Source organism: Paramisgurnus dabryanus, chromosome 1, assembly GCF_030506205.2.
Source record: "Paramisgurnus dabryanus chromosome 1, PD_genome_1.1, whole genome shotgun sequence".
Lineage (NCBI taxonomy): Eukaryota > Metazoa > Chordata > Actinopteri > Cypriniformes > Cobitidae > Paramisgurnus > Paramisgurnus dabryanus.
In genome coordinates, this window is record NC_133337.1 from 60,723,279 (window position 1) to 60,742,675 (window position 19,397).

The window sequence follows — 19,397 nt, forward strand, 5'->3', positions numbered from 1 at the left end:
TATATTATTTATTTTAGGTTGTTTACTGTATGTGTGCACTCTCAGAAGATAATTTACACAAGCTGTCACTGGGGTGGTACCCTTTCAAATAGTACACCTTTGTACCTAAAGAGTGCATGTAATGGGAACAAATGTATATATCTGTACCTAAATAGTAAATATTAGGACCCATTTAAAGGGTACCATCCTAGTGACAGCTTTTGTACCTTTTGTTCTGAGAGTGTAGGGCCCAAAATTTATTCAAGCCCAGGGGCCTCCACCCTGGTAAGTCCTGCCCTGCCTACATGACAACATTTTTTAAGAGTTTTTAAGTACTGGACATACTTTTTGCCCTTGTAAAGTGTGATAAGCTAAATTATTTAAAAGTGGAGTGGTCATTTATAGACGGTTTCTAATCAGACCGATACTTCTGGCCAGTCGCGTAACCGAGGCAACGCGCGTGCGCCCGATAAAACCGTGTCCACTGTCCAGATTTTGGTCTGCGTTATTGTTAAAGTGACATCTGGAACAAAAATGTGCTAAAGACGAAGAGAGACAGCTAGTGAGCAAATATCATCGCCGTGAAGAGAGGTTTGGCAGCCAGGCAAGAATTTAAGGATCTGTGGCCGGTTGCATAAACATAGCCGTGATGTTAAGACTGCGTCTTAAGATTGATTCTGACTAACTAGCAATTAGGGCTAATCAGTCTTATTATTTGGATTTAAATTAGACCAATCTACCTTTCTATATAACATACTTAAAACAGTTATGATCAGCCTTTAAGAAAAAAATTCATGACTAACTTTTAAGACTAACGTTAGTCTTAAAGTTTTATGCAACCGGCCACTGTAATTAATTTTACACAGTGACGTTAGCTCAGTGAAATGGTTGATACGCGTGGGCAACTAAATTACTAAAGTAATTTAACTTACTGGTTATTTATTTAGCTTGTTATTAGAAATAATTTACTCTTTTATTGATTCTGTGTGGAAGAAAGTCTACCAGAGGTAACGTGTCTTCCACGAAAGCTGTTTGTTTGTTTGTTGTTGCTCCTGAAACCGTTTATCTACTCTACTACACCAGTGGTTCTCAAACTGGGTGCCACGAGGCAAGTTTTATGACATATTTTACAGTATATTAATTTATCATAAATTCTGTGTAATTAAAACGCAAAAAATAAGGCTACTAACCAACAGCAATACGTTGTTTAATTTAATATGTTTTGTTTAATAAAAAATTAAGTTTTAAAAGGTTTTATGTCATACATTTTATTTGGGGGGCCGCAAAGGGATACTCGCCGATAAAGTCTGAGAACCACTGCTCTACACTGCTTTATTCTCTGGGTTTGGACATTGACATGACACAGCTTAAATATATATCAAGTTATCAGTTTAGCGTGACAAAATCTGTTTATTTATATTGCCAAAGCATTTGCAGCAAATAAAAAGAAAAGATATGAGATGTATGAAGTTCAAAATTAATAGTGAAATACCAGGTTTTTAAAAACATGTTAAACAAATATAAATCAGAGGACAGTGTAAACAAAGATTTTCAAAATCAAGATACAAAGTTAAAGAACAGAAAAAGCTAACACTTTAATATAACATTAGTACTATGTTGTATCAGTAACTGCATTAACTAATGCATTAACTAATGGTTAACAAATCCAACTTAAAGGTCTACCAGAATAAAGCGGTAATATACATGAAGTATCTACATATAATATAGACATTAATTCAGGTCAGATTGATTTTCTCTTATTCATACACATTTTGTGCTGATTACACACAGCAGTCCGTGTGTTTTCGTAACAGAAAGATCACTTTATCATTATATTAGGTGTCATATGTCTTGTTTATGCAGTTTTAAGAACTGTTTTCATCCTACCCCAAACCCAATTTTTCACGGGATTTGGTCGCAGCTGTATCTCCTCCAGCCAGAACAGCTCTGTCTCAGATCGCAGCGTGTACACAACCTCTCCTCTTTAGTCTTTTCTGAATTTCTGACACTTTTCACAAACTTTCCCTTAATAATAAACCTGCATTATAGATACAGGCTAAATGTTTTCATTATCTGTAAGATGTTTGTTTGTTTGTCAGTGTGTTTCATCTCAAACATCTGACTTGTTCTTCCTGTTTCTGGAGCTCCTGGCGCTCTTTTCTGACTCTCTTTCATCTTCTGTATGAATCCACACAAACAAGTTGATATCTTCGGTGCAATGCAAAAAATATTTGAATTCAATTCTTTAGTTTATTGATTATAATATATATTATTATAATCTGATAATTCAATGTAACCAAATTGAACAAACACCCAAATATGACATGAAATGTGTTTTAAATTTTGCAGATGATTTTCTCTTTAATAATGTAGTTGTTTTCTGTGTTGTAATGGGGACATTTCCTGCTGACAGTACAGAAAGTAAAAGCAAAACTTAGTGTAGGATGAAGCTCACAGCTTTCTTCAGTATACGGTCAGAGACAACACCCTTATATTGACGTATGTAGACAGAATGACTCAAGAGTCACATGGCTGAAATAACTTTGAATGAAATAAGTGCAGCATTCATCTCATCTAACAATTGTTTCATGTTTTTTTCTTCTGCTTTTCCATCTCTTAACAGTTCCTCCTGACGGTTTACTGGATATCCTCTGTTCATTTTTTCAGTGTGTGTGTTTATTATCAGTCACAGCACCTGCTGTCACGCCTCACACAAACTCGTCGAGCAACACAAATCTGGGCACATTTTTCTCATGTGAAGACAACAACACGAGAGATGAGCAGTGGATGAGATTGAGACCTGCTGGATTCATAGAAGAGGAGATGAGTTTGCTCTTAATGTAAATAAATGAATTGGCTGACAGCATGTAGATGAAAGACTCGAGGCTTTATGCTGTTTATATATGGTAAGTGTCTTTCAGATGATCTCATCCGGTCTGTGTGTTTATATTACAGGAAAGCGTCTGTGCTGGTAAACATTTGCATGACGTTTGTTATTAATATTGCTGTTTGCATCATTTATTGTACTTAAGAATTGATTAAATAAGTAATTAAGTTGTGGATTGATGTGGTAGAACGTGTTCTGCGCAGATGAAACTTTCCAAGAAAAATACTGAGCAGCTTTCAGTTACATATATACAGTACAGTACAGTGATTTCAAACAGAGCTACTGTAGGTGTACAACACAACTATAAAACACTTAATACACATACATTATTCAGAAAATGTAAGTGCTCTAAGCTGCACATTTTTATGGAAGCAAAATAATGATTTATGAATCAAGATGAATGATTGAATGATTTGTGCATGCTGTATATTTCAAACTGTATGAGGTAGATCACATGCCTGACTCGAACCCTAAACAATATTAAACCAAAAAAGCCACATAATGCAATAAAAGCCGTCCGTGATGATAAAGATATCAATGATTATTATTTCTGCTTTGTTGTCTGAGCTTTACTAATGGCAACATAATGTTTGATAAACCCGTTGAGAAAAGTTTAATATGGAAAAACTTGAGCTCAGAGTAAGAACCAGTAACTTTCTAAACATATATTCACCAGTAACCACCCATGGTCAATTTAATTTAGGCAGATTTAACACACGAGTCCAAACACATGTTGTACAGCAGGGGCTGTGGCGTTTTTATGATGTTTTAATAAAGACTCCTGCACACAAACATATTATGTATGTATTTTGTTAGAAGGAAACAGAGATTGACTGCTTCCTGACTGTTTTGGGTTTCCTCTATTTTACTGTTTCACATCTTCTCTGTAGGTCTGAGGTTTGTATCATCACTTCCTGTATCGGTGCTGTGTCTCATGATGTAGTTTGCAGTCTGGTGTTTTCTTTATCTTCACATCTGTATCTTACTTGAATCTCTTTATGCTCTCATGAAAGCAGTCAACAGATGTGATTAGATGTGTGTGTGTGTGTGTTTTCAGAATCCTAATATCTGATTGGCCATCTTGATTAGTGTCTCATTACTGACGCACTGCTGCTGTTCTTCTTGTCTGTCTTCATTCTTCAACTTCACAGATATTTGATGTGTTATGAATGTGACAGAAACATGCGTCCACCCTTGTAAAAGTGTCTGCGAAGATATGAGCAACATTTCATTTGTATTCATCATCAGATGCTTCACTTTAATGACCTCAACCTGACAGTCTGATGTGAGAATATTCAAAACAGCATTCAGTGGACTTCAATGTTTTTTTTTAGTCGTAACAGACTTTTGATACCTGCTATATAAACTGATTTAATCTTGGCATTTTTACAGACCTGCTCAATGATTTATTATATATATAGATATTATCTTTAGTGTTTCTCTGAAGTGTCCTGTGCAGAGCCTGGCATTATTATGTTTGGAGTGATTAAGTGGCTATAAATGAGATGTTATGTAGCTATAAGGTTTAGGATCTGCTGTGCAATATAACAAAACATCACTTATGATGATCTAAAGTTTAGTTTTTTGTTCCTTGTCTTCAGATCTCATGATGGTTATTTCAAAACTGTGATCATCTGAGAACCGGCTGAGGCTTCACCAGAACCGAGTCAACATGTCTGTACCACAGCAGGTTTTGGTAAACTTTGAATATAATTATACAGCTCGAGACGGCAGCACGGTGTCCATCAAACCCAGTGAACACTACATCCTGGTGTCAAAGACCAATGATGCCTGGTGGCAAGTTCGTCGGGATGAGACGGCCAAACCTTTCTATATCCCAGCCACGTATGTGACGGAACTTTTTCCTGAAAACAGCCAGACTCCGTTAGATCCTCCAGAGGAGTTCAGTGGATTTGACTTCCCACTGTCGAAAACCCCAGACAGTCCTGAGTATGCTGAGATCCAGCTCACGGTCCCGACCACTATAAAAAGAGACACTGAGGAAAACGGACACAGAATATCAACGTACATTATTCCAAAGGAATTCTTTGAACCCAAGGTATCGGAAGTAAAATCCATACAGCCCGAGACAGAACTTCAAGTCTACGACACAGACAGAGACATAAACCAAGAAACATCTTTTGATCATTCTCCTCCACCAGACTTTGTTTTATTGACACATGTCAATACAGTTAACACACAATCTGACACAAACACACATATAAAAAGTTTGGATGAAGATCTGCAGATGGTCATAGGATCTGAGCAGAGACTCACAGATGAAGACAGCACAGAGATTCTGACAAACCTCACAAATGAAGACAACACAGAGATCCTGACAAACCCAGAATCTCCAGAAACTGAAGAAGGTCCAAAAGAGATGATGAAGTCTTCACGTCTTGCTACCGGTCCAGCCTCGCATCCAGCTCATGAAGTCAAAGTAAGCAACAGCATTCAAACTTACAATCCTATTATATATTAAACAGTCATGTATATATCTTTGACAAGAACAACAGGTTCTGTTTTATTTTAATATCTAATAAGGATATCACCCAATTCAGCCATTATTAAACCTTTAATTATTTACCAAACACTACATCATACTAACTATACATCCAAAAATAAACTGATATCCTCTTGTGTTTATGTGTGAATAGTTTAACTGCTTTTATTCACCAAATGAGGGCGCTGTATACAAATGATTATTTATCGCAGAAGATATAATTTTAATATTTATTTGTTACATTTTTTTATATCAGCTTGACTTCTTTTATTATGTTAACTTTTAAACAATGATAAACATATCAACAAGTAAAATAAAATCAACAAGTAAAGCAAAACAGTTTTGAGAATATCAAGAAAGTAGACCAGTTTGTTTCATTCATTGTGGTACACTGAAAAAAAATAATGAATTGAATTTACAATTTTTTTAAGGTAATTCTGGAAATCCCTGCCCAGTTTTAGCAATATTGATTCAATGCAACACAAATTATTCTTGAGGTCCCAATTTCAATAAGTCAAGTTCACATACTGTAGGTTGATTTAAAACACATGTGATATACCTAGAAACCACTTAATATTTTTTCATTAAAACCACAAAGGATATTGTAATGGATTAAATGAGCAAACTTTAATTTAAATGTTTAATTTAATTAGTGTCAGAATGATATTTTTCAGTGTAGCCCTTGCTCACAAAAACGTTGGAGAGACTCCTGGTCTAAAGTATGGATATGGTCAATCACATCACAGATTCACCATAGGCGGAAATCGCGGGGGGGGGGGGGTGCGGGGGTCCGGACCCCCCATCTGAGGGTTGTCCCCCCAAAATATGATTTATAATACTTAAAATAGTTGCGTAAGAAGTAAAACAATTCAAATGTAAATGGAACAACAACAACAAAAAACTTTTTAAACATTTTGATTACCCCCTCCCTTGCCTCAGAGTGGTTTAGTCCACTGCCAGCGCCCCTTTTACCTCACCACCGACACACAGTCCGGTGGTAGAGAACAAAGTTTTTGAATAGTTGTGGAACTCCACTCCAGTAAGTCAATGATATTTTATTCACATTTTAAACAATGGATGAAGTGATTATTTCCTTTTTAATATAGATGATGCTGAGTCATTAATAAATCATCTAAACAAAAAAGTAAAGAAAAATTTGTGTACTTGCACGGTGCTGTATTTTGCCATAGATAAGATGTATCATTAACTAAAGAAGTTTATTATATTGATAGCTTTCTTCCACAAACAGATCTGAAGTCATTTATTAATCTACTGGAGTCATTAGCTGCTGAGTCCAAGTATATAAGAATATAACAGGAAGGCATGTAAATATATAAGATTATTAGTTTGTGTTCAGCCGAAGAAAAGAAGGCTGTATATGTTTGATTATGAGATAATTTATTTTTCATATTTGGTTAAATTATTTCTTTAAGGACCTGAGAGGCGAGTCTGTGTGAATTTATACACAATTTTGCACCTGTGAATGCAATGACATGAGATGGACCTTTATCGTGCATGCAGTGAGGAAATGTCCTGCCGACAACTTAAACCCCACAAATTCATACAGCAAAGATACATTTTTACAATTTAGAGTTAGCCTGTTATTAGTTACTTGCTTTAAATCTTTCTGAGATGCTCATCATGAGTGTGTTTTGTGGTCTCCTGCATGACAATCTCATCACAGTAGCAGCAATGTCATGATCTTCTGATAATAGGAAGAGGCTGAGCTGAGTCTAAATTGCATCTTAATATATTGTGACAACTCCCTCATTTGTTAATCTTGACTGTAAGTTTCTCCATCATTGGCAGAGTTTACTCATTATTACTAATAATGAATCACTGCAAGTCCACACATATACACAAGAGTTTTAGGGTGTTTTCAGACCTGTTTGCTTTATTGTGAAACAAGGATTAAAATTGTTTCAATGAAGCACTTTCTACTTGGTTCAATACTTGGCAAAGTATTAAAAATGGACCAAAATCTGACACGGTTAATAATAGCAGGACTGACTGGTTTGTGTTCTATATGAAGCAGAACGCTGGCAACATTTTTTCCTTTCTACAATTATGACATTTACAGAAATCTAAAGCATTGTCATAAATAAACTGGTGTGGACATATGTGGAGGTTGAGATAAAAATAGAAATTCTCATCATGGTGTTGAATGAATGTGTCAAGGCCAGAAATGCAGTGAACAATAGTTTGTTTCCAGCTCACATTCATTATAGAGGAATGATGACAGAACAGCGCTTTACACCCTCTAGTGGACACGACACGCGCGCGCGCACACACAAATTCTAAAAAACATCCACTGTAAACCCACATGAAAAACACTATAGTACACTACAGTACTACAGTAATGTGGGTAGAGTTACTGTCGAGTACCTGAACGTAAAGACAACACAAGTTAACAACTGGAAGTAATACATTAAAACCGTGCGGTAACTTACAAAACACCATTCTTTATTTGTAAGGGAGAGAGAGAGCGAGAGAGCTTGGACTGAACCTGAATCTATATAATCGTGTGTTTATTTGAATGTGAATGGGAGGGGAATCAACAGGTTAGGCGAGTCGATGCGCCCTAGTATGAGTGCGAATCTTTACTGTTTAAACTCCTCCTGTCAAAAACACAACACCTGCTTTTATCATAAAGATCTGTGGATTATCGTCATATCGTCATCAGTTATGCTGCTGGATATTTCGCTGGAAGACGGACGATTATGAAGTGAGGTATGAATGATCGATTACATTTCTGACAAAATAACACTTATAATTTATTATTACATGAAGTAAAACACAAAAAATATTGATGTTGAATTACTTTTTAGCCGTTTGTCTGCATTTTAGTAGCTAATCTGCATTTTATGAACTTCGCTAACACAATATGTTTTTTTAATGAATATGTCGCAGTTCTACGGTTTATTAACAAGATTTTTAACATTAAAATACATTACAGTGTCGAACCCGTGCATCTTCAAATCATCACCACAGGACTGTAATGCCTTAACATTAGTGCACGAGACCTTTATATCTATTAACAAACTTACATGATAACTAACGTGAACTTATCTCTATTAAACATCTATACAAGAGATATAAGAGAGAGATTGTGTGTGTGTGTGTGTGTGTGTGTGTGTGTGTGTGTGTGTGTGTGTGTGTGTGTGTGTGTGTGTGTGTGTGTGTGTGTGTGTGTGTGTGTTTTGTATTGTATGTGTTTGGTGCGACAGCAGTAGTGATGTTGGATTTCTGCCAGTGGTTTCCACAGTGATGTCAGGTTCAGCAATGCTATGGACTCTTAAGTGTTCAGATTCTCATGTGTAGTTTATGTGCAGTGTTTAAGGAGTAATAATTTAAGAAGATCTGACTCCATTTAAGGACTATTTGATATTAAAACTTTCGAGAGTCTCTACTGTGGATCTGAAGTGTTCTGTACTTTACACTTGTCTAGATACACACACGCGCACACAAATGAAAATAAAATGAATGTGCTGTATTTTATGTTGGATTATAAGTTTATGTTAAGTCACATATAAACGGAAGTGTTTGATCCACAAACAATCCAGGAAATAACAGTTCTGGAATATTTAACCAGGGAAATACTGGAAAATAAAGATCTGGTTTATTCTCAGACAGTCTAGATCTGTTAACTAAAAGTAAATACTTAACACAACCTTTAGTTGTGTTATTGGACTCTGCTATGCAAACTGTTTCTCAATCATGATAAAGTTCATACTCTGTTATTTTAACGTTTCTTACTGTAGCCTAATACAGCTGTGGTTTCTTCACATTTCTAAAGTTGAAGATGAATTCTGTGACTTGTCTTGTGTGTTGTGTGGTATACTGTAGCCTATCTACACGAAGAGTCCGGTGTTTTATATAGTCTACTGTATTCTGTTAAGTTTAGTATCTCATCGTCACTCACATACCCTTTAATACATCAGGTGGTTTAACTAGACAGATATAAGACATAGAACAAGAAGAAGAAAAGTTATATTTATTTTCCCCTTTCCATTGCTCAAGGTCGCTTTACATAGCAATACAAAAAATTAACAACTTCATACAACCCAAATAATAAAAATATTACAGAGGTTGTCCAAAATGCAAGTTAAAGAGATACGTTTTCAGCTGAGTCTTGAAGGAAGTCAATGGTAGCGAATTCCACAGTTTGGGGGCAGCGCTACTTAAAGACCTGCCACTTGCAGTGGACAACCGGTAACGGGACAGACAAAAAACTGCTGTCCCACCAAACACACACAATAGAAAACAGAAGATTAGATTTGAAGTGATTCAAAAAGATATGGCGGTGGAAGACCATTTAATGACTTAAATGTAAGTAGTAAGATCTTAAACTGTATACGTGATCCCATGCTACCAATGAAGATCATGCAGTATAGGAGTTATGTGGTCCGTGCGCCTGTTGATGTGAGTCCCCTAACTGCTGAGTTTTGAACATACTGTAACCTAGCAATACATTATTTTGTGGAGACCAGAGAATAGAGCATTACATTAATTCAGACATGATGTGATAAAGGCATGAATAAGGATTTCAGTATCGGTTAGAGACGAAGACGTGCAATATTTCAAATATGAAAAAGTTTTAACAACAGCAGAAATGTGAGAGGCAAAAGAGAGACTTAACATGAACATCATCAACTTTAAAGGACAAATCCATTCTATTTATTAATTTATCAGAGCCAATCAACAATATATCAGTCTTGTTATTATTTAGGAAAGTTTAAAGACAGCCAGTGCTTTATGCCCTGATGCAGGAAGTAAATGAGTCAAGAAGATGTGGCTGATAGGATTGATAGATAAATAAATTTGGATATCATCAGCATAGCAATGGAATTAAAGTCCATATCTGCGTAGTATGTCATCAAGTGGATATATGTATATGATAAACAGTAGTGATCCAAGGACTTGAGGAACACCATGTGAAACAAGTTAATGTCAGATTGTTTGGTGATCATGTGTGTCATCTTCAGAGGTTATAGAGGAACATCTCAACAAGTCTCAAACTATGATTTTTTTTCTTAACAACTTCTCAAATCAAAAGTCAGAGATTTCAATCTTTTCAGAGTTGATTATCCGGTGTTTGACATGATGTCTTAAGCTTTAACAGAATTCATGTTTTCCTTTGCCCATTTTCTCCATAGTTAATTTCCTTGACCAAATATCATCTTTAATGATGTTTTCTCTTCTCTGTTCAGGTTTTTAAATGACAGATCTTTACTATCCTTGTGTTGAGCAGAATTAAGAATGTATTGTCTCCACAAAAAGAAACCTGCTTGTCAACGCTTGCTGTAGTCAGTCACTCACAATAGATTCAGATAACAAAGCGTCTGCTTATTGATTCAATAGTCAGACAAATGAAAACAGTGGGTGGAGTTTGCAAACCTTTATTCTTTAGTGATTTACATTTTTATTAAATGACAAATATAGATTCATTACACACACACACACACATTCCATAGACATAATGCATTTTATACTGTACAAACTGGGTTAACCTTGTCCCCACAAGGTTACCTGGTATTCCTACTTCCAGTAGTAGTTCTCTTCAGGTTCTGCTGTGGCTCCTTTAGGTTCTCTTCAGGTTCTGCCGTAGGTCTCTAAATGTTCTCTTTAGGTTCGGCCGTAGTTCTCTTTAGGTTCTCTTCAGGTTCTGCCTTAGGTCTCTTTAGGTTCTGCCATAGTTCTCTTTAGGTTCTGCCGTAGGTTTCTTTAGGTTCTGCCATAGGTCTTTTTAGGTTCTGCATAGTTCTTTTTAGGTTCTGCGGTAGGTCTCTTTAGGTTCTCTGTAGATTCTGCTGTAGTTCTCTTTAGGTTTTCTTCAGGTTGTGCCGTAGGTCTCTTCAGGTTCTGCCGTTGGTTTCTTAATGTTCCTCTGTAGTTCTCTTCAGTTCCTGCCTTTGGTCTCTTAAGGTTCTGCCTTTGGTCTCTTTAGGTTCTGCCATAGTTTTCTTTAGGTTCTGCCCTAGTTCTCTTTAGGTTCTGCATTTCCTCCCTTTAGGTTCTTCTGTAGTTCTCTTCAGGTGCTGCCTTAGGTTCTGCCGTTGGTCTCCTTAGGCTTGCTGTAGGTCTCTTTAACTACCTTTGGTCTCTTTAGGTTCTGCCATAGGTCTCATTAGGTTCTGCCGTAGTTCTCTTTAGGTTCTGCCGTATGTTTCTTTAGGTTCTCGTTAGATTCTGCTGTAGTTTTCTTTAGGTTCTCTTTAGGTTCTTCTGTAAATCTCTTTAGGTTCTGCCATAGTTCTCTTTAGGTTCTGCTGTAGGTCTCTTTAGGTTCTGCCGTTGGTCTCTTTAGGTTGTGCTGTAGGTCTCTTCAACTACATTTGGTCTCTTAGGGTTCTGCCATAGGTCTCGTCAGGTTCTGCCATAGGTCTCTTCAGGTCCTGCCGTAGTTCTTTTTAGGTTCTGCCTTTGATCTCTTCAGGTTCTTCCGTAGTTTTCTTTAGGTTCTGTCGTAGTTCTCTGTAGGTTCTGCCATATATCTTTTTATGTTCTGCCATAGTTTTCTTTAGGTTCTGTCGTAGGTCTCTTCAGGTCCTGCCATAGTTGTCTTTAGGTTCTACCTTTGGTCTCCTTAGGTTCTGCCTTTGGTCCCATTAGGTTCTGCCTTAGTTTTATTTAGGTTCTGCCTCTGGTCTTTTTAGGTTGTGCCAGAGCTATCATCAAATATAAGTCTCAATGAGGATGAAATAATTTTATAAATTGACTTGATCTGTCCTCAGTGGAATATAGACACATATACTGTAGATAATGCAGCTGTCAATGTTTCATAAACTATAGTAGAAAAGTAACTGCCCATATCGATATTTTGTTGCCTAGAACAGTAGTTCCCAAAATGTGGGGCGGGGGAGATGTATTTTATAAAAAGTCATAAAACTTAAAAAGTCATATAACACACACCAAAAAGTTTGAGAACCATCGGCCTAGAAGTTTCTCCTTTTGAGTGCATACTCTATAAAATATTTAAGTAAGCATGATGGACTAAAAATGCCATGGTAATTTGTTTTAAAGGATCTGGATAAAGAACTTTTTCAACATGTATCAGTGCCTGGCCAATCACCCAAAAACCATTCAGAAGACTTTTTAAAGCACATAACAATACTTTACTTGAGTTCTGTATAGCTCACAATTTTATTAGTGTTTGGATTCTAGAGAAACATTCATCATTTCTTGAGAGTTCAGATGAGTTTTAGTACAGTTGAATCAGAGTTTTAAGTTCAGAGGAGTGAAAGAGATTCCTCACGGCTGAGAATCTTCTGTTCACACACATTCAGACCTTTAGTATTCAATGAGCTCATCCTGGATTCCAGACCATTAGTGATGATGTAACAAAGAGGAGAGGAGAGGAGGGGTACACCCAATCCTGTGAATGAACCCTCTGTGTGTGTGTGTGTGTGTGTGTGTGTGTGTGTGTGTGTGTGTGTGTGTGTGTGTGTGTGTGGTGTGTGTGTGTGTGTGTGTGTGTGTGTGTGTGTGTCTGTATCTTTATGAGAACCAGTGTTTTGTATGACCATCTGAGGGAGGACGAATTAGGTAAGGACATTTTGCCTAGCACCTCTTTAAAGGTCTGTTTGAAGGTAAATGTTTAGAATTAGGTTAAGGTTGGTGTTAGGTTAAGTTTAGGTTAGGCACTTAGTTGTGATGGTTGGGGTTAGGGTAATGTGATAGGGATTGCATTACTGTATGTCTATGAGTGTCCTCACAAATATAACTGTGTGTTTGTTTGTGTGCGTGCGCGTACGCGTATGTGTGTGTGTGTGCGCGTATGTGTGTACCTGGTAATTATCATGTTGTGGGAACCAATTGGGATTAGGGGAAGGGTTAGGGGAAGGGAGTAGAATATACAATTTGTACGGTATAAAAGGCATTACATCTTTCTCTGTGCGTGCGTGCGTGTGCGTGCGTGCATGTGTGTTGTGTAATTTCATTGATTGAAGAGTAATGATGAGGTTTAGATAATGAACAGCTTGTTGTCTCCTCAGTCCTGATTTATTATAGCTGTGAATTCAGTATGTCAGTATATCAGATAGAGATGGAAATTTTTGTATCTAACCTGCTGTTCACATCTTCGCATTAACATGTAATCAATAGGGAATGAGATAAAGCATATTTGGTGTGCTGTCCAAGGGGAGGGCTCTAAATTTTAGCCTTAACCCAGAGCACTCCGACCACTTTAACTGGGATAGATGTACCAGCAAAGAGTAAGGGATGCTGCAAAAACTGTCAAGGGACAGAGGTGAGGGTCGGCTATATATAGAGACCTCTTCAACCTGATTGGTTGGATTGCATGACCATGCTCCTCCTGTACTTAGTTAAATAAATTTCATTTAAAGTGTAATTTGTGGGAAATGTGTTAATAAATGTTAAGGTCATTACTAACTAAACAAATAACATTTTTAAATAAAATAATAATTTGCGCTAAGTATCGTGTTCATTAGTTGACTTGTGATGTTTTCATGAGCATCAGTAAATGTTTGTATCTATCATAGTGGTTGAGTCTTTAATTTCATCATTTATGACCCCTCTTATTTTTTTAAGATTTGTAAACATGTTTATGTAAACTTATAACCACAGCTGTGTGTAGAGTAGTTGTTTAGAAGAATCCTTTAACTCGGCCACACGCTCACCTCAGCTCTCTAGACTTTCATATGAAAGATTTGAATAACAAAACATGTTGTGAATAATAATTTGTGTGGCTTGTGTCTATTTCTTTCCAGCATGTTCCAGGAACTTTAAAATACCTATCTGTGCCATTGTGTGCTGAAATGAGGAGATACCAATGACAGCTGATGTACTGTATGATGTTCAGTGCTGAGGTTAAAAGCAGAATTTAAGTGAAATGTCACAGGAGGAAGCTGTTGTGTGGATGTGTTGAGTAATTCCTCCTTTCCTGAAGATGCAAATCTTACTAACCTTAAACGCAAGTCTTCAGATGTTAAGGAAAGCTTGTCTTTCCGTTTCTCTCTGAGATCACATCGTGACATCATGTACAATAGATGTTGTTTTACCATCAAACTGAGGTTTGTTAACGTGTGTTGAGTATCAGTGAATGAGAAGATGCTTGGCATGTCCGACCTCAGTTTTATAAAAGATCTGCAAATATATTTCTTAAACATTTCAAATTAATTTCCTGCAAATGATCTTATCTTTATTTCATTCACTTTTACTTGAGAAATTACAGTTTTACTGGCAGCTGTTTGCCAGTAACATACTGTAGATTTAAATGTATGTTATTAGCCGCATGCAAAGCAGTTCATGGTAACCAAAAACTGTAGGAAAAAACTGAAAAAGGTTGATAAGGATTTCTGGTTTCAGAATGCTTTGCATGAGGCTCTTATTTTATAGTTTAATTCTGTAAATACAAAGACTTGTTAATGTTTAAAGTTCATTTAACTTTGAACAAACAGTTTCCACTGAATAACATCAATTTAAATCTACAGTAAGTCACTGGAAAACAGCTGCATAACTACAGCATTTTTTTGTGTGTGTGTAGTCTTACAGGAGAAAACCGATACATAACTAAAACTTAACCAAATTATGAAGGGTCAGCTAAATGACAACCATCTTTTATGGGTTGTTTCGAAAAAAAAAAGTCCTTTCAGAGGTGTTAAAGTGAAATGGGTGATCGAGAGGTAAATGAGGAAATAAGATAAAGTCTGTTGGCTCTGTTTAAATGGTGGAGTGGAAAAGAGGAAGTTGTTTACAATTTTCAGTTGTACACATTGACTTGTAAGCCTGTTTTTGTGTGGTATATTGAAGCTCATATGAGTCTCAGTTTGTGTGTCTCCACCCTCGGCGCAGCAGCACGTTCATGAGTCGCAGTATCAGCTGCAGAAGGTGTTGATGCGCGCGCACATGCGTGTGTGTTTTACGCAGGGTCAGTCTGTTAACCAGCATGATCTCTGTCAGATAAGTTGTTTGACTGCAGCTGTAATGCCGTATCGGCCGGTCAACACAGAAACATGATGGATTTTTACTCTAAGATTCAGTCCAACCATCGACCTCGGAGTGCCATGCCTCTCACACTGAACACACAGGTATGGAGACACATCAGACTGAATCTTATTATATCTTAAATTTAAATACTGTGTGACGTTTATATGACTCGAGTTAAGACTTGTTGTTTTGTTAGTTTGGGTTAGTTTGGGCTTGATCTTGTTGTATGTTGTTCTCAGATAGGATGTCGACTCTTCCTGTTTAGTAACTCCCTGATGAAGCTTTAATATCACTCTGAACTTCATCGTGATCAAGTGTTTGTTTGTTAAAAAAATGTTTTTAGAGAGTTGCATGAAAATGATCTTTATCTTCAGTAAGAGCAGGAAACAGCAACGCTCTTTTTAGATGTTTATCAGGGTCACAGCGTTAAACGCTCAAAATAACCTCTACTCTAGCTTTCATCACAACTAATTCTCCTGTGTTTTACTTTAATCATGTCTACTCGTCTCAGTGGATGTATGGGGTCGGTCGGTTCCCATCAAGGTGTCACACGTGTACATCATTACCTTTACTTTCAAACTATTTATCTGTAATCTTCTTTGATTTCCGTGTTTATAATGTCTTTATCATGAAAGCCAGTTTTGTACCTAATGTATATGCATTTTAAGAGCTGCATATCATTTACGGGCATCTTCAGCTCGAGTCTGAGTTAGCCTACTTGTCTTATAATGATTGTCTCTGTTGGCCAGCGCATTCAGATCATCTAATTTTATCTCACTAAAGAATGACATAGATTTAAGTCTGTGGACGTCATTGCTCCCTCACCTATACTCAGGTTCAAGTAATCTTAAACTTTCTGTGTCGCTGTTATTTTCGCTCATAATAATAATTATGATACAAAACCCAACTTCCTGTCAGTTGTTGCCTTTTGGCATTTGAGGTTCATTGACACAGTTGGTTGGTTTAAATATAGCCACAGGATATAAAGTAGCAGTGAAGCTCGATTGTTTCTCTTTGTCTTCTGTTGTCTATCTCGCTATCAGACTTTTTTCAGGAGAGGCGTTTCGGCTCACAGGCCTTTCATGAGGATTCAGGTGAGCTGAGACTCAGATGCATGTCTTGATCCAGATCTTCATTGTAGTGTCGATGTACTGTCTGCAAATACACAACACTAACACGCAACTGCATGTCCACTATATTGTGTGTTGTGTAAAAACAGTTCTTCTGCAGTTCTTCAGAAGCACTGATGGCTTTGGAAATGAAGAGTTCACTCATAATGAACGTTTTGAACTCTCCAGGGAATATTTAGAAGAATTGTCCATCAGCTCTTTTGCTATAAAAACATACAGGAACAGACTGATATAGCTGTTATGTAAGGAATATTTGACAACGAGTTGTTGAAACATTTGAAAATAATGCACACCCAAGGTGGTAATGCAGCACGACATGAGGCGGAGTTACACAGTGGGTGAATGCACTCATGAAGAGTTCAAAACCATCACAACACAATTGTGTGTCACACCTGTGTTTGTACATTTATACATATTTCAGATGCTTATGTTCAATGTGACTTGCAGTGCATTGAAGCTATACATTAATCTCTCTGTGTGTGTGTGCGTGTGCGTGTGTGTGAGAGAGAGAAAGAGAGAGAGTGTGTGTGTGTGTGTGTGTGTGTGTGTGTGTGTGTGTTTCCTGAACTCATGCACAGGAAGTTGTGTGTTTCTGTGCACTGAAGTCCACATTACCCTTCTTGAACACAGATATTTTTGCAAAAGGGCAGATGACAGTGTGATGAAGTTACTCAAGTGTTTGTTTTGTTCTTTTGTATAAACTTTTGTGACCTTACACATTTACCCTTCACACATTATCATTTCATGTAAAGCATGAATATCATCAATAACATTATTATTGTTTTTTTTATTTGGCTGATATAAGTTTTTGTTAGTGTTTGCTCATAAGAACACACACAAAAAAACACATCATTTAAAAAGACATACTTAAAGTAAATGAAACAATAGCCACATTAAAAAAAGCTTAACTCCAAATCACCACTTGAGGTTATAATGGTCATGATAGATTTAGTTACTTGTGTTGTGTCTATTATATATTTATATAGTGTGTTTTAAAATGTTACACAGTAAAAAGCACAAAGTTAGTAAAAAGCAGAAAATAAACCTTGTTTTCTCCATACAAAATGATCACAGAATTCATATATCTGAATACTGCAGGCACATTGATAATGTTTTGCTAATAGTCAATGTATTACAGATGCGTGAGGTGAACTTAACCACAAATGAAGTTAAAGTCTAAACTTGTCCCCTGCGTGTGAAATATGAATCATGTGTGCACTTGCATATGATTCAGGTCAGATTTCATGCCATTTTACCACAGCAACACTGTGCTGCATGTATATTTTATTAGACCACAACATTGATGGATGAGTCTCCTAAATAAAATCTGAGGTAAACAATGGAGAATATATCAAAACTTCTCATTTTTATTTATCTAAATCCCTTACAATGCTTTATATAGCAGTTTAACACTGTTCTTCAGAGTAACTTCATCACACCGTGGGCTCTGTATACAAACGTTTCAGTTTTGAATCTTTTGGAATAAGTTCATGCACATGTGAATATGTCATGTATTTTTTATGTGCGAGTTTGGTAAATGGACTGCATTTATATAGCGCTTTCATAGACCAATGGCCATAAAAAGCGCGTTACATATTGCCTCACATTCTCTTACACACCGATGGCGGTCTCAGCCATGCAAGGCACCATCCAGCTCTTCAAGAGCAGCTGGGGTTAGGTGTCTTGCTCAAGGACACCTCGACACTTGGTCAGGTGGAGCCGGGGATTGAACCACGAACCTTCTGATTTGTAGACACCCTACATGAACCACCGAACCACTGCCGTTTACCACTGAGTTTATGACGTGTTCATGTGTGTTTTTATTTTCACCATCAGGTGGAGGATGACAACCCACTCACATCTGTGTATGTGAACATCCCTCGCTTACGTCGCAATACCATCGACACATCCCCTCCTTTGGTTTCTCCACCACCTGAGCTCGTGCCGGATCCTCCTGATACTCTGCTCCTGGATTCGGCGGGATGGGAGATTCACACTGACGACCAGAGCGGTCAGGAGTTTTATTATCAGCCTTCAACGGGCCACAGCACCTGGGAATATCCGCTCAGATCGTCTATGGAGTCATCGGTCAAGACAGAAGAGACTCTGCCATCACCGCCTTCATTCCCACAATCCCCCACCTGCTCACCTATGGGTTCATCTCCACAGGGATGGAGCTCAGACTGGGAGAAGGTGTTGGATGAGAACTCAGGGAGACATTATTTCTTCAACACTGTGTCAGGACAGAGTTCATGGGATGCGCCGGAGGATATCAACACATCGGATAACGGGGATTTTCTGAAAGATTGTCCGGTGTGTGTGGAAGTTTTTTTTCATAGTTAAATGATGCTCATGTGATTGTTTGATATACAGTGAAGCCTGAGACCAATCCTTTAGAGATCACTGAATTGCTCAAATTTTGCCCTTTTATATCACAAGACACTTTCTTGACAATAAATTGTCTTGTGAGAAATCAATTTAATATTATATTTCTGAATTTTATGCTGATGATCTGATGATGATGATACAGTCAAATAACATCCTATGTGATTCAATGGAAACAAGAGAATCTAAGATTCCTGGACAGGGTTTACCCTAGTCCCAGACTAAAATGCATTTTTGAGCTGTGCCTTTATTTAAAAACATTATGCTCTGACATATCTTAACATATATCAGTGCCACTGTTTTGTCTCAAGATGCACATCGATAATGCTTTTTATAGGGTATGTTTGTAAAAACTACTTGAATATCCTAAAATAACTAAGACCTTGTCCTGGATTAATCTAAACCCAGTCTGGGAAACTGCCCCTATGTCTTATAATCTTATGATGAGTTTGATTTCCCTAACTGATTTCAATCTTTGACATGATCTTACTCAGGCAATATTAAAGATATCAAAATTATATTTTCACAGAAAGATCTTTGCATTGCTTTAGGATAAGTTGATGTA

At 37.1% G+C, this 19,397-nt stretch overlaps 1 protein-coding gene across 2 annotated transcripts in view; it reads left to right on the forward strand.

Annotated features, from left to right (window-relative positions):
- The first annotated feature begins 2,741 nt into the window (after window positions 1–2,741).
- arhgap27 (Rho GTPase activating protein 27) overlaps window positions 2,742–19,397 on the forward strand; it is a 35,728-nt gene continuing 19,072 nt past the window's right edge. The window contains exons 1-3 of one of the 2 annotated variants that reach the window (XM_065242710.2): window positions 2,742–2,885; window positions 4,468–5,306; window positions 18,284–18,760. In XM_065242710.2, coding sequence (XP_065098782.1) covers window positions 4,539–5,306; window positions 18,284–18,760 — 1,245 coding nt within the window. In that variant the 5' untranslated portion in view covers window positions 2,742–2,885; window positions 4,468–4,538. The remainder of the gene's footprint in view (window positions 2,886–4,467; window positions 5,307–18,283; window positions 18,761–19,397) is intronic. The other variant, XM_065242711.2, reaches the window with a different exon arrangement.